Below are 15,786 nucleotides of genomic sequence, written 5' to 3'. Positions count from 1 at the left end.
TGAATCTGACCGAACACTGGTAAGGTCGCATATTAAGACCTACCTAGTGGCGATAAAGACGGCAAAGTTTAATTACTTTTCCGCCTCTATTGCGTCATCAGGGAATCGTCCGGCTGCCCTGTTCAGGGTAACCCGCTCCCTGCTCCACCTGGGAGCGTGGGAGGATCCCTTGGAAGGCAGGGCGGAGGATTTCGGACAATACCTGCATGACAAAATCGCTCAGATCCGGGGGGACTTGGACTCTGACTGGGTAGATCAGGGCAGGGTGGCGAGGAATAGTCTTGAGAATGTTATCTGGGAGGAGTTTGATGCTGTGACTCCCGATGATGTGGACAGGATTTTGGGGAGACTTAGTGCGGCCACATGTTTACTGGACCCATGTCCCTCCTGGTTGATACTGGCCTCCCGGGAGGTTACACGAGGCTGGCTCCAGGGTGTTATCAACGCTTCGTTGAGTGAGGGTTACTTCCCCGCGGCCTTGAAAGAGGCGGTGGTGAGGCCTCTCCTCAAGAAGCCGTCCCTGGATCCGGCAATATTGGCCAACTACCGTCCTGTCTCCAACCTTCGCTTTCTGGCGAAGGTTGTTGAGAGTGTGGTCGCGCGACAGTTCCCGCAATTCCTGGAGGAAACATCCTATCTGGATCCGTTCCAGTCTGGTTTCAGGCCTGGGCACAGCACGGAAACGGCATTGGTCGCGTTGGTTGATGATCTCTGGAGGGCTCGGGACAGGGGTTGCTCCTCTGTTCTGGTCCTGTTAGACCTCTCAGCGGCTTTTGATACCATCGACCATGGTATCATGCTGCACCGGTTGGAAGAGTTGGGGATGGGGGGCACCGTGTTACGGTGGTTCTCCTCCTTTCTCTCCGACCGGTCGCAGTTCGTGTTGGCAGGGGGGCAGAGGTCGACCTCGAGGCCTCTTATATGTGGAGTGCCTCAGGGGTCGGTCCTCTTGCCCCTCCTGTTCAACATTTATGTGAAGCCGCTGGGCGAGATCATCCGTGGCTTTGGGGTGAGATACCATCAGTACGCTGATGATACTCAGCTGTACATCTCCACCCCAGGCCACCCCAATGATGCCCTTGAAGTGATGTCCCAGTGCCTGGAGGCTGTACGGATCTGGATGGGAGGAACAGGCTCAAGCTCAACCCTTCCAAGACTGAGTGGCTGTGGTTCCCGGCATCCCGATATGGTCAGTTGACTCCATCACTGACTATTGGGGGCGAGTCTTTGGCCCCCACAGAGAGGGCTCGCAATCTGGGAGTCCTCCTGGATACGCAGCTGTCCTTGGAGGAACATCTGACGGCTGTAACCAGGGGGACCTTTTATCAGGTTCGCCTGATCCGCCAGTTGCGGCCCTTTCTTGATCGGGATTCCTTGTGCACAGTCACTCATGCCCTCGTAACCTCTCGCCTTGATTACTGCAATGCTCTCTACATGGGGCTCCCCTTGAAGAGCACCCGGAGGCTCCAACTGGTCCAGAACGCAGCAGCGCGGGTAGTGACGGGAGCAGCGTGGCGCTCCCATGTAACACCACTCCTGCGTGAACTGCACTGGCTCCCGGTGGTCTTCTGGGTGCGCTTCAAGGTGTTGGTTATCACCTTTAAAGCGCTCCATGGCATAGGGCCTAGCTATCTTCGAGACCGCCTACTGCCACCGACGACCTCCCACCGACCCGTGCGCTCCCACAGAGAGGGCCTCCTCGGGGTGCCATCAGCCAAACAATGCAGGCTGGTGACCCCCAGGGGGAGGGCCTTCTCTGTGGGGGCACCCACCCTCTGGAATCAGTTGCCCCCTGAGATAAGGAGAATCCATGACCTCAGTGCCTTCCGCCGTGCCCTTAAAACTTTCTTTTTTCAACAAGCCGGGCTGGCTTAATTTCTTTTTAAGGGTTTTTTAATTGTGTTGTTTTGTTTATCATTTTAATTAATGGGGCCAAATCTATATATATTTTTTAAATGTGTTTTAATATTTGTATTTGATGTTTTTATTTGGCTGTTCACCGCCCTGAGTCCTCAGGGAGAAGGGCGGTATACAAATTCAAAAATAAAATAAAATAAATAAAATAAATAAATAAGCACAAAGATGGAAAAAATTCAGCATTACTCACCATGCAGAAAGGGTTAGTGAAATTGAAAGAACTTGCAGATTACAAAGAACATCTTTGTAATTAGAAGGAATTCCTGGAATAAATGGGTGCCTAATTACCCACATTATGTGAAAACAAGGAAATGCAACTTCAGTTTAAATGTTTGTTCAAACCTGATCAGTTCGAAGTTCGATGAGCACACTTCTTGCCAGAGTTTAAAACTTGAAAGATCAGGGTTTTAAAGAATGGACTCTCTGTTTACACTTTTCTTGCTTATTTTTGGAAGGAGGGTTGTAAGTAATAGTATTTTACTCTCAGTCCACATAAATTAACTTCTTTCCCATCATTTGGAGTTGGCTATAAATTCAAGACTTCTTTTTCAGGGTCATAACCCTTTCTCACTATTCTTACTAGAAAGAGAAAATATAAGGTTCTAATCAGTTCTGTGTTCATGAGATCCAGTGGGGCTTTTCTTTTGTTCCTATGCTTTTTCTCTTCAAGTTGTGCAACAGTTTACTGTTCTGTTCCCCAGGCATCTGGCTCCACTGGGAACAGGCAGATAAACTCTAGCAAATAGGTTTTCATGCAGATATTTATTTGGGAATCCTTGAACACATAAGACTTACAATCATAATGAGTCCAGGTGAGATGCATCCATATTTCATAATCTGTCCCATTTCCTAGTGGAAAAGGATGGTAGTTTGTCCCCTTGTTCAGAAAGCATGTTCTCTCTTTGAGGTAATTCAACATATGGCCAGGTCTTTGTTCTAAAACCCCAGCAGAGAGCCTCGGTGGCCAATCAGGTACACAGATATGATCACATGTCATGGACTACATCTCCCACAATGCAATCTCTTAAGGAGACAGCTCTTAATCCTTAAGGTAACTAACTCACCACAACTCACTATCTGTAACAGCACATCACTATCTGTAACAGCATAGTTTACCACAACACTTTTCTACATCAACACCCGCACCCCCAAAAAAGCAGAATGGGCTAGGAAAAGAGCCACAATTTTACAGTTTGCTTGAAGGCAGAGGAACTGAAGGTCCTTCTGAATCTACAAAAGGGTGCCGATTCAGGGAGCAGATACTGTGATAATAAGGCCATTTTCCCAGGTCATTGCTTGATCTGCAAGTCTCAAAGTGCCAACTCTTTCTGATCACACAGGATAGGCAGAACTAGAAGAGACAGATGGTATCTCAAATACTTGTCCCATGTAGGGTTCTGTAGGTAATACCTGTAGCTTGGGGAACTTACTAGTAACCAGTGCAGCTGATGAAACTGTGGTATTACATGGTTATCATAAGGCCTGACCAGCTTTGTTTGACTGACTAAGTGACCAAAACACAAGCGATGGAAGGAGGACCTCATTAGCCACTTTACTGCATGGATTTGTATTGCTTACTTTGATGTCACTGATTAAGCCTATTATCCTCTTCTTGTCCCCAAAATATATCTGAGACAGCTAATTCCACAAGACTTAAAGTTGCTAGGGATGAGAAACAATTGAACTGTTGGCACTTGACAGAATTAGCCTACAATACTGCATTCTAACCACTGGACTACCCTGACTCTTAATGCTGTAAAATGCTTTTGGAAAAGCATGATAAGACACCACCTGGATTGCATGAGAGCTTTTGATAAAACCTCTGATACTGAAAACATATATACAAACCACCCAAACCACCTCCACACTCACACACAATGGTGTAGACCCCATTTCTCCATGAACATACCCATGAAGCTGACAATAATATAGAAGTGATTTGTCATGACTTTCTGATCCCTTATTGACTATGTTGGTCAGACTGTTTGTGCAACCATGGTATCTGAACTGATAAAATTTAAAGTGCCAGCTAAAAGTTTGCCAGCATCTATTTGAATAAATGAGCAGTTCCACAAAATTAGGATGGACAACATCGTTACAATTATTAACCCAATGTATTGAACTTGGCTGCATTTGCAGAAAACAAGCTGTCATCAGGTCCACACAAATCAAGATCATGTACCGTAGTTCAATTAAAGGTTGAAACATTGCACAATAAAATTATTCCTTGCATAGCCTGAAACATATTTTCCTGTAAAGATTATACAATAAACACACTAGGCCCCTCAAAACGCTACAGCTTTCATTTTCTATGCATTTATAAAATTCTCCTTTCTTCCTTTGGCCAAATGCTTTTGTTTCAGTTGCCTTCCAGGAGCTCCATGGGAGCTGAGCTCTATAGCACATTTTTCAGTGAATGCTCAGAAGCCACAGCACGCGATGCAACTCTTGTTCATACGTCCGACAGTCGATCCAGTGTGAAATTCTAATTATGTACTCTTGCCATATTGAATGGATTTTCATGGAACACATTTAGGTGACATTTCAGCTAAGATTTTTCTGGTATGATTACACCTATTCAGCATAGCTCTTAGATAGAGCATGCAGGGGTTCCCCCATAATGAGGTACTGTTGCCTTTGGAGGGGGCAGTAATATAACAACTCTTATGTAAATTTATATATGGAAATTGGGATTGGGATTCAGGTTTGAACAATAACAATGCAATAATTTTGTTCTGGCCGCATCTCCTATTGGTAAATCCGTAATTCTTCATATAATGATACATTCCAAATACTTGGCATGCAAATCAGACGTGCCTTTGTATTTTTAAAACATACTGATTTTTATAGCAACACTTCAATAAATTTATGGATACAGTGAGACAAGCGTGATACAGGTCTACATCAGCTAAGAAAGTTCCCCTTGACCCGTTTTACATTTCCAAATTAGGTTATTACTCAATCGTGTCAATGTCCTCTCTTGCTCATTTTTGGAATACAGAAGTACTGCTGAAACAATGATTGACTAAAGATCAGCCTTCTTAATATTTGAGCATTCTACAGAAGTTTAAGTACATTGACAAACTATTGCAAATAAGCTGGTTTAAGGACATGACATGAGTGGACTGTCAGAGTCCATATAGATAAGGTAAGAAAAGAAAAGAATTGCAATTAGTATGTTCTTAACATTGTAATTAAACTTTCTCTTCTACACATAAATTTTAGATTCCAAGAACAACAAATTTACTCTTTGCAATGGAAACTTTTATGGATGAAAATTGAGTTCATGGAATTAATGAATTAATTAGGGAAACTAATCTAATAACATATACATCATTTTTCTTTATGTTAGCAGGATTCATGGTTTTTAAAGAACTGAATTAATACAATATTGAACATAAATGTAGGAAGTATTGGTAATTGCTCTATTATTACATCAACAGCTGAAGAAATGGAGCCAGTGGATGAGTCCCTGTATAAATACAAAGGACTCTATTTCATAACTGACTTGTCCTCACCTGAAAATTTAGATTCACTGGACAGTTTTGAAATCCGAGATGATGATATATTCATAATCACATATCCTAAATCTGGTAAGTTCAAAGTTGTCTTCCAAGAAAGAGTTAATCTTGTATCCAATGCTGTTATTCAGTTCTTCAGTATGTTGGTTGTTGTGACTCTGATGTGCTATAACCAGATTTTAAAATTTAGCATTTTATAAAAAGCTGGAAATGTAGGGAAAATAAAGCTGCTAAACCTCTACTTTCAACATTTATATTTTACTCAACATTGCTGAATGGGTGACCTTGGCTAATCTATCAATTTTAGTAGAGTTAGTTGTCTTTATGCATCTCTGAAACATTTGCTATTCTCCCTGATAGGAAGGTTGGGTTTACATAAGTTCAATGTTCTTCAAATTATAATGGGTGAATTAATTTAATTATTCCTTATTTGCAGGCACAATATGGACTCAGAATATTGTCAGCTTGATTCTTTATGAAGGTCACCGAGATGGAACTGAAAATATTAGCCTGATTGACCGAGCACCATGGCTGAAGTATAATATGTTCCATGTAGATTTACCTAGTCGCCCATCACCTCGGGTCATTTGTTCCCATCTGCCCTACTATTTGGTACCCAAAGGATTACAAAATAGAAGAGCAAAAGTAGGACATATTTTGCTAACTTGTCAGGTGGAGTGGGCTACTGTCTGAGTCCTGTTCTTTCAGCTCTGTATCTGAATGTTTTATTAACAAATAGACAAGGGTACACAAACAAATATTACATTGTTCCAATATGTTTGGTAGACAATAGTAAATTCTGAAGTGTGTGGGGGGGGGGGGAGGACCACAAACAAGCAGTGTTAAAATGAGAAGGTCATGCCCAGCAGAAATAGCTAAGAACCAAACGGAATATCAAACCCTTAAATTTATTTTTCCCAAGAACTCCCAGATGGATAGTAACAGTTTGTGTTGCATGGCCAGTTGCTATCTTAACATATCTGGAGGATGTCAAGTTGAGGGATGCTATCTTTAGCCCTCAAAATCCCTTCCCGCAATTTCCATTCTCAGTCACTCATGCCCTAGTCACCGGAAGCTTTAGTGGTGCAAAATGCAGACGCAAAGGGCATTGGTGTATTCTCTAGAACTGCATACATTACAGCTCTACTTTGGAAACTGCTTTGGCTACTAGATTACTTCTAGATCCAATTCATGGTGCTGGTTTTGACCTTTAAATTCCTTCATGAATTAGGAACATGTTATTTGAAGGCCCACCCCTCCCCAGTTGCACCTATGCATCTCATCAAGTCCAGCAGGAAAGGCATGTCGGGGTCCCATCAGCTAGTGAGAGTTGTCAGGCAGGATTTAGGAGGAAAGCCTTTTCTTCTTTGGTCTCTGCCATATGGAAAATCATTCCCCCAAGTCAACGTTGGCTCCAATCCTCCTGGTCTGCTGAAAGGCTGTCAAACATGGTTTTGCTAAGGAGCTTTGAGATCTCATGAGAGAATGGAGCATGTTAGATGAATGTCTGAGAGTTACTTGATGCAGTCTCTGTATGCTTTGCTTACAATTCCAACATTTCCGGTTCCATGGTGTTAATACATATATACATATTATTTACTTGTTATTCACATAATATTACCTCGTTACATTATCTTAATTTGAAGGGTATTACCCATAGTAATGCATGATTCTTTGTAGACATATATCCATATTATTCACATGTAATTTACATATTCTTACATCTATACTCAATTGCAGTTGGTACTACAGGTACTACTGCTCATTTCTATATAACCATTATAAATTAATTATTGAATTAAACTTTAAGCTCTCTTGAGCTTCACTTTTGTTTTGTTTTCTCTAACCACTCATACCACATATCCCACAAGCTATAATAATCCGTATCCTCTCTATTATTAATTTCTAGTGTTACTTTGTTCATTTTGGCGCACTCCAATATTTTCCTGATTACGTGTTCTTCAGGTGATAACTTTTTTTCTTTCCAATACTGGGCGAAGGAGATTCTTGCAGCTGTTATTATGTGTGTAATTAAGTACCTCTTCTTTTTTGCATATTCTGTTTTCAGAATTCCCAGGAGAAATATTTTTGGTTCTAAATCAATAGTGTCTCCTGTTATTTCCGAGATCCATTTCCGTATCATCCTCCAGAATTTTTTCACTTGGGCACAGGTCCACCAACAATGATAGTAGGTGCCTTGCTGATGGCCAGATTTCCAGCAATTTGAACTCACATTGGGGTAAATTTTTGCGATCCTAGCTGGTGCTAAATGCCACCTGTAAATCATCTTGTATTGATTTTCCTTATAGGTTATCGCCCTAGTCATTTTAAGATTGCTGTTCCAAATTTGGTCCCATTCATTTAAATTTATGTTTTGCCCGATGTTTTTGGCCCATGCTATCATTGGGTCCTTAACCACCTCCTCTATCATATCATAATCCAACAGGTAATTGTATAATTTAGCTAGTATTTTATTATCAGTGCCCATCCAAATCTTATCGAATCCATTAGTGCCAGTCTCAATGCCAAATTCCTCCTTATCCTTTTTATACCTTGATTTTATTTGTGCATATGGCCACCAATCTATGGGAATGCCCTGTTCTTTCAATTCTTCCATTGTTTTAAGGTTCCCTCCCCCATCTAATATCTCTTTATATTTAACCGTTTTTCCCATTTCCAGCACATTGGGATATATTGTCGCCTCCATCGTGGAGAGCCATCTCGGAACTTTTGTGTATTGTTTTCGTCTTATTTCTCCCCATGTCAGCATAAGTGTATCCCTTATTTTGTGTCTGTGGAAGTATGTTCTCGTTCTTTTCCCTATATCCCAGAGGTAAGCATGCCAGCCCTTCTGGAGGTCATGCCCTTCCAAGGTCAGGAGTCTTTTATTTCCCAAGGTTGCCCACTCTTTTAACCATACTAGATTTGCCGCTTTATAATAGGTCTCCCATATTGGGAGTCCGAAACTTCCCCTATCTTTTTTGTCTTGCAAATTTCTAATCGCTATCCTTGGTTTCTTCCCCGCCCCCCCCCCCCCCAAGATGAATTTTCTGATAGTAGAATTAAGTTCCCGAAAAAATTTTTTATCTAATTTAACTGGGGCAGTTTGAAATAGGTACAGTAACTTGGGTAATACACTCATTTTTGTTGCAGCTATCCTGCCTAGGAGTGATATCTGAAGTTTTCCCCACTTTTCTAAGTCCTGTTTAATGTTCTTGATCAGGGGCACATAATTGTCTTCCTTAAGGGCCAAGCATTTTGCTGAGATCCATACTCCTAAATATTTTACCTTCTTGACTACTTATAGCCCCATTGATACTTCCACTGCTTTCTTTTGGTCCTCAGTCATATTTTTGGTCAACAATTTAGTTTTGGATTTGTTTAGTTTGAACCCTGCTACATCTCCATACTTACCCAGCTCTTCCAGGATTTTAACACCTGTTTCCGATGGCTCCTCCATAATTAGTGCTACATCATCGGCAAATGCTTGGGTCTTATACGTCTCCTTCCTAATTGTCAATCCCTTGATTTGGTTATTATCTCTAATCCTTTTTAATAATACTTCTAGGGCTAGTATAAATAGAAGTGGTGACAGGGGGCACCCTTGTCTCACCCCCTTTCTAATTTGGAAAGTTTTTGTCAATTCTCCATTAAGTAAAATTTTTGCCCTTTGGTTTTCATAAATCGTGGTTATCGTATTTACAAAATTTGGTCCGAATCCCATCTTATTAATTTGTTGTTTCATGAACTCCCAATTCAGGTTATCAAACGCCTTCTGGGCATCTAAGAAGACCAGTGCTACCTCTTTATCTGGGTGTTCCTCGTAATATTCAAGTATATCTAATACCATCCTTGTATTGCTTCTTATTTGTCTCCCTGGAAGGAATCCATTTTGATCACTATGTATTAAATTACTCAAAATTATCTTTAGTCTTCCTGCTATGATGCTCATGTAAATCTTATAATCCGTATTAAGGAGGGAAATTGGCCTGTAATTTTTTATCAATTTTAAGTCCGCTCCTTCTTTCTGGAGGACTGTGATAAATGCCTCCCTCCACGATTCCGGTATTTTAGATTTTGTCAAGGCCTCATTATAAATTTCCAACAGTTTTGGTAGGAGGATTTCCTCTAAATCTGGATTTTTATATAGTTCCCCTGGGAATCCATCTGGGCCTGGTGATTTGTTCCTTTTGAGTTTGGATATTGCTGTCTTTAATTCTGTCATTGTAATTTCTTTGTTAAGCATTTCTTTCTCCTCCTCCCCGATCAGTGGAAGTTTTTCTTCCGACAAGTATTGGTCCACTTTGTCTTTGGGAATTTCTTCTTCTTTATATAAAGTAGCATAATATTCACGAACCATCTCTAATTTCTCCTCTTCTTTGTTTACAATGTGCCCCTCTGAATCTTCCAGCTGGTGAATGATCCCTTTCTCTTTTTCTTTTTTTAATCTGTAGGACAGCCATCTGCCCGGTTTGTTGGCGTTTTCAAAATAATATTGTTTAGTTCGTTTTATTTTATATGCCAGGTTTTCTTGATCAATAACATTTAGTCTATGACGGATAATCATCCAATTTCTTTAGCTGCCTCCTTATCCGGGTTTTGCTGCACTTCCTTCTCTGCATTACCTAGATCTTCCAACAATTGCTTCTGAATCTCTCTTTTTTCTTTGTTCTTATGTGCACCATATGCTATTGCCAGGCCTCTCAGGAACGCCTTCATTGCATCCCATATTATTCCTCGATCAGTTGGTTCCTCAATGTGCGTCCCGCCCAAAGCTGCGCACTCGGTGGAAGAGGACGACCATCCCAGATAGGAGTGTACCTATCTTCGGTCAAGGGTATACGATAGCTGCGCTCCCCTGCTAGAACCTCCAAACAAGCTCAACCAACCAACTCTGTATGCTTTGCTGTCTATCTATCTTTTTTCTTGGTTTTTTCTTTTTTTAAAAAAACTAGATATTATCATCTTTTTCTTACAGATTATTTATGTGCTTAGAAATCCAAAAGATGTCTTGGTTTCTAACTATCATTTTCACAAACTATCAGTCAAAATAGAAACCCCAAAAGACTTTGATATCTTCTTTGAGAAGTTTCTGGCTGGCAAAGGTAAGAAGAATTTGATCATGACAATGTTTTGTCCCTTTTTGTTTTGGATAAGAGATTATGAATATATTTCAATCCGCTTCCCACCATCAGCAAACAATCCATCCTTTCTCTTTACATAAGAAATGAATAATGATTCTCTATACACATGCAGTAAGTTGTGTAAACTCTACACAAATATTTTATAGTAGTATGGGTGGGTGCAGAAGAATGCAGGGCTCCTAGGACAACTATGACGTAAAAGTGAGTGGAAGAGGCAAGGGAAGCGGGAAGTGTTTTAAGGGTTGGAAAGAGAAAAGAGCTAGCCAGAGTTAGTTCTTTAAATATTTGAAGAAGTATAGGGATCATAATGGAGTAAACTCAAGCATTAACAATGTAAAAAGAGCTGTGGTGGCACAGTGGTTAGAATGCAGTACTGCAGGCTACATCTGTTGACTGCCAGCTGCCTTCAATTTGGCAGTTCGAATTTCACCAGACTCAAGGTTGACTCAACCTTCCGTCCTTTGGAGTTTGGTAAAATGAGGACCCAGATTGTTGGGGGCAATAGGCTGACTCTGTAAAACCACCTAGAGAGTAAAGCACTGTGAAGCAGTATATAAATCTAAGTGCTATTGCTATCCCTGAGACAGATGGTCAGTTGGATCATTGCATCACAGAAACGAACAACTGAACTCAGCGACTTTGAAGACTGTTCTCATGTTTATGCTAAACTCATTTCTCTCCTATCAGTGTTTTGCAGTTCATGGCTGGACCATGTTGAAGGTTGGTGCACTCATAAGGATGATTTCAATATTCTCTTCCTGTCTTATGAAGAAATGAAAAAGGTAAGATGTGTTTGTGTTGTGTTGTACAATATGAACAACCATCAAGCACAGAAAGCTTTAGAAATGATGGGATGTGTAAATAACTTATTCCAACAAGGAGCAGTAGAGGTGACCACAGAGCCAATCTTAGTTATTTCTATGATCTCCTAGAGGACTGGTGAGATCTCTGAAGAAAAATAAGTTTCTGTCTCTTCAAAAGGATGGTGGAGGATCCAGGAAACTAGAATGCTGTCAGCTTGATATCAAAAAGATTAATAAAAGGTGCATTTGTGAGCACTTGGCTTGTCATGCTAGAATTCACAGGATGCATGTCTTGTAAATGAGTTCAGGAAAAAAAAACTGATCTAATTTTTGACAGACTTAAATAGATAAGGGAAATCCAATTAGCACAATGTACCTGTAATCAGCAAAATCTTGACCAAAGTGTCTCATAACATTTTCCTGTTTGGGCTCAGAAGAGATTGGCTCAACTCAACTGCATTTTTAAGAGGCCAAGGCATTTTTTTAGCCTCGCTTGGGAACTGGCCAGCCTCTGATGTAGCCAATATTGCTACGAATATAAGAGTCTGAATCTGTGGCACATAAATATATTGTGAACTAAAAATGTTTCTCAACAACCTGCCTCCCCAAAACATTTATTAGAAGTCCTAAAGCAGCATTTCTTTGTTTAATTCATTGATACAGCTTCTATGTACAGTTTTTATTTAAAAAAAATAGTTTATATCAAAGTAATTTTTTCAGTAGAAATTTGAAGTTTAATATGCAAGATATAAGAGGGATGCGGTGGCTCAGTGGCTAAGACGCTGAGCTTGTCGATCAAAAGGTTGGCAGTTCAGCGGTTCGAATCCCTAGTGCCGCGTAATGGGATCAGCTCTCGTTACTTGTCCCAGCTTCTGCCAACCTACCAGTTCGGAAGCACGTAAAAAATGCAAGTAGAAAAATAGGGACCACCTATTGGGAAGGTAACAGCATCCATTGTTATGGATGAACTAAAATAAAATTCTATCAAATTGCAGGATCTGAGAAGTTCTGTACTGAAAATATGCAACTTCCTTGGAAGAGAACTAAGTGGAAAGGAGGTGGATGATGTGGTGGATAAAGCTACATTTGATAACATGAAAGTGGATTCTAGAGCAAACTACACATTCTTGCCTCCTGATATCCTAGATTTCAGCAAAGGAAACTTTCTTCGCAAAGGTAGATGAGTAATAATTCATACTCTGGGGCTATGCTTTTGGAATGTTCCAGGCTTTATCTGAAACCAGGGTTACCACCAGGGGTGAAATGTAAAATCTGTTACTACCGGTTCTATGGGCGTGGTTTGGTGGGGGGAGGGGTAATGTGACTGGGTGGGCGTGGCCAACTTTTTTTTTTTAACTTTACAAAGCATTTTTTCTAATGCTTTGAAAAGCCTCTCTGCCGATCAGGAACTCAGCTGGGATCGTCAGAGAGCCTCTTTTTTTACTTTTAAAGCTTTTTTTTCATCGGAAGAGGTTGTAGAAAAAAATGCTTTTAAAAGTAAAAAAAAAAAAAAAAAAGCCTCTGATGATCATGTGGCTCAGCTGGGCATGGTGGGGGGGGGGGCAGGGTTTTTTGCTACCGGTTCTCCGAACCACCCGCTGCCATCGCTACTGGATCAGGCGATCCGGTCCAAACCGGGAGCATTTCACCCCTGGTTACCACTCTCATCTGAAAAGCACTTTCTAAAGTGGTATGGATATGTCCCAACAGCCTCTCTTTCTGCTGTCTCTCCATGATGTTGTCTTTGTCTTATGATCAGCCTACATTTGAGGCAGCCATAAGCCTCTCTTAGTTGTGCTAATGTTGAGGTGGTGTTCTCTTTTTCACCCTAACAAATTTCTGGTGTGGATATAATCCGACCTGTTTCAATTATCATTCTGTTGGTTGTACAGTCTAATGATCCTTTGGGAGGGGGATTGTTTTAGCTCCTACTGACCACTTTACGATGGTGGAGACACAACCTCTTCACAAGCCTAACCCTATAAAAACCGAAGTTTGAGGATTTTACTAGTCTCCTACTACTTGTCTTAACACAATGCCCAAGAGGAAGGACATTAGTAATAATATTAGAGAACCAATTGTTGCTGACTATCAGTGTAGGTAGGATTATTAGGTCATTTCCAAACAATTGAAAGCACACCATTCTATGGTGAGGAAGATTACTCACAAGCGGAAAACATTCAAGAGCGTTGCCTGTCTTCCTAAGAGTGGACATCCCAGCAAATTCACCCCAAGGTCAGACCATGCAATGCTCAGACAAATTGCAAAAAATCCAAGAGTTACATCTCAGCTAGCATGTTAAAGTTCATGATAGTTCAATTGGAAAATGACTGAACAAGTATGGTTTGTTTGGAAAGGTTGTCAGGAGAAGGTCTCTTCTCTCTAAAAAGAGCATTGCAGCACAGCTTTGATTTCCAAAGTTGCATCTGAACAAATCACAAGACTTCTGGAACGCTGTCCTTTGGACAGATGAGACCAAAGTGGAGATGTTTGGCCACAATACAAAGTGCCACGTTTGGTGAAAACCAAGCAGTAGATATCAGCACAAACATCTCATACCAACCGTCATGCATGGTGGTGGAGGGGGGATGATTTGGACTTGTTTTGCAGTCACAGGACCTGGACACCTTGTAGTCACTGAGTTGACAATGAACTCCTCTGTATACCAAAGTATTCTAGAGTCACATGTGAAGCCAGCAATCTGACAGCTAAAGATTGGCCAACATTGGATCATGTAACAGGACAATGACCCCAAGCACACCAGCAAAACTACAACAGAATGGCTGAAAAGGAAAAGAATTAAGGTGTTGCAATGGTCCAGTCAAAGTCCAGACCGCAACCCGAATGAAATGCTGTAGTGGGACCTCAAGTGAACTGTACATAAACAAAGGCTCACAAACTTCAATTAACTGAAGCAATGTTGTAAAGAATAGTGGGCCAAAATTCTTCCAAAATGGAATCAAAATTCTTCCCAAACTATTGAAGCATACGTTTTACACACACAGCTTCTCCATTTTGGCTTTCTATTTATAAAATAAATCATGACATGGTGAAATGTCATGTTGTTCATCTGAGGTTATATTTACTTACTTTTAAGAACTGCTAAGACCAGGTTTTCAGTATTTTGTCACTCATAAAACTATGGAACTGAAACAGGGTATACTTCCTGTTTACATGACTCTATATAAATTCATACACAAACTTAGTCACAGAAAAATGTGTAAGAATGAACATTTTGGTGACAGGATGACATAAATAGCCTCTAGTTTAATTGAATGCAAAAACTGTTGACATATTTTTATCCATTGTTCCCCAGGCACTATTGGGGACTGGAAGAACCTCATGACTGTTGCCCAGAGTGAAAGGTTTGACCGTGTCTTTAAGGAGAGAGTGGAAAAGCTGCCCTTCAAGTTCTGCTGGGATATGCAGGAGGATCCCGACCCTATTTTTAGCTCAGTGCGGGAAAATTAATGTGTGATACACACCTTCAAATGGTTTGAATCAGAAATGACCTTTCAAGAAGAATCTTTATATCATCATGTAATGTTTAATTCTCAGCTCTGCAGGGATCATAGAACACAGCAACATTAAATTCTGCGTTATTATTAAATATTGTATGCAATTTTTTTATTTATTTAGATTTCCATAGCTACCTGACACTGGGTGTTATGCAGTGGTGAAATCTAAAATTTGTCACTACCGGTTCTGTGGGCGTGGCTTGGGGGGGGTAATGTGACTGGGTGGGCGTGGGCAATTTTTTTTAAAAAAAAAACTTTTAAAACCATTTGTTTTACAACCTCTTTGGCGAAGAGGTTGTAAAAAAATGCTTTCAAAAGGCTCTGACGGTCCCAGCTGAGTTGCCTGATCGGCAGAGACTTTTTTTCTTTTAAATGCCTCTGCCGATCAAGCAACTCAGCTTGGATCGTCAGAGGCATTTAAAAGAAAAAAACCCTTTAAATGCCTCTGACGATCCAAGCTGAGTTGCCCGATCATTAAGAGGCATTTAAAAGAAAAAAAGGGTATTTTCTTTTAAAAGCCTTTGATGTTCCCAGTTGAGCCGCGCGATCATCAGAGGCTTTTTTCTTTTTACTTTGAAAAGCATTTTTTCGGCCAAAGAGGTTGTAGGAAAAATGCTTTTAAAAGTAAAAAAAAAAAAAAAAGCCTCTAATGATTGTGCGGCTCAGCTGGGCATTGGGGGAGGGGAGGGGCAGGGATTTTTGCTACCGGTTCTCCGATCCACCTGCTGCCATCGCTATCGGATCGGGCGATCCAGCATTTCATCCCAGGTATTATGTCTCATTAGATTATATTATTATTTAAACAAGTTCATATAGCCACCCAGCTCATAAATGGTGCCTCCAGGTGGCTTCCAACGTTAAAGCAGTGTAAAACCTATATTTC

At 40.8% G+C, this 15,786-nt stretch overlaps 1 protein-coding gene across 4 annotated transcripts in view; it reads left to right on the top strand.

The window, feature by feature from the left end:
* The window catches only part of LOC117658373 (amine sulfotransferase-like), a 28,526-nt gene extending 13,531 nt beyond the window's left edge, over window positions 1-14,995 (top strand). The window contains exons 1-7 of one of the 4 annotated variants that reach the window (XM_087882674.1): window positions 4,957-5,065; window positions 5,361-5,510; window positions 5,875-6,110; window positions 10,417-10,543; window positions 11,270-11,364; window positions 12,381-12,561; window positions 14,702-14,995. In XM_087882674.1, the coding sequence (XP_087738800.1) occupies window positions 5,369-5,510; window positions 5,875-6,110; window positions 10,417-10,543; window positions 11,270-11,364; window positions 12,381-12,561; window positions 14,702-14,856 (936 nt within the window). In that variant the 5' untranslated portion in view covers window positions 4,957-5,065; window positions 5,361-5,368 and the 3' untranslated portion in view covers window positions 14,857-14,995. Of the gene's footprint in view, window positions 1-4,956; window positions 5,066-5,360; window positions 5,511-5,874; window positions 6,111-10,416; window positions 10,544-11,269; window positions 11,365-12,380; window positions 12,562-14,701 lie in introns of those variants that run through there. The other 3 variants (XM_060689087.2, XM_087882675.1, XM_060689088.2) reach the window with 3 other exon arrangements.
* Window positions 14,996-15,786: the final 791 nt, after the last annotated feature.

Source organism: Pantherophis guttatus, chromosome 1, assembly GCF_059756535.1.
Source record: "Pantherophis guttatus breed Tessera chromosome 1, ASM5975653v1, whole genome shotgun sequence".
Classification (NCBI taxonomy): Eukaryota; Metazoa; Chordata; class Lepidosauria; order Squamata; family Colubridae; genus Pantherophis; species Pantherophis guttatus.
This window is presented reverse-complemented; position numbering and strand designations above follow the sequence as displayed.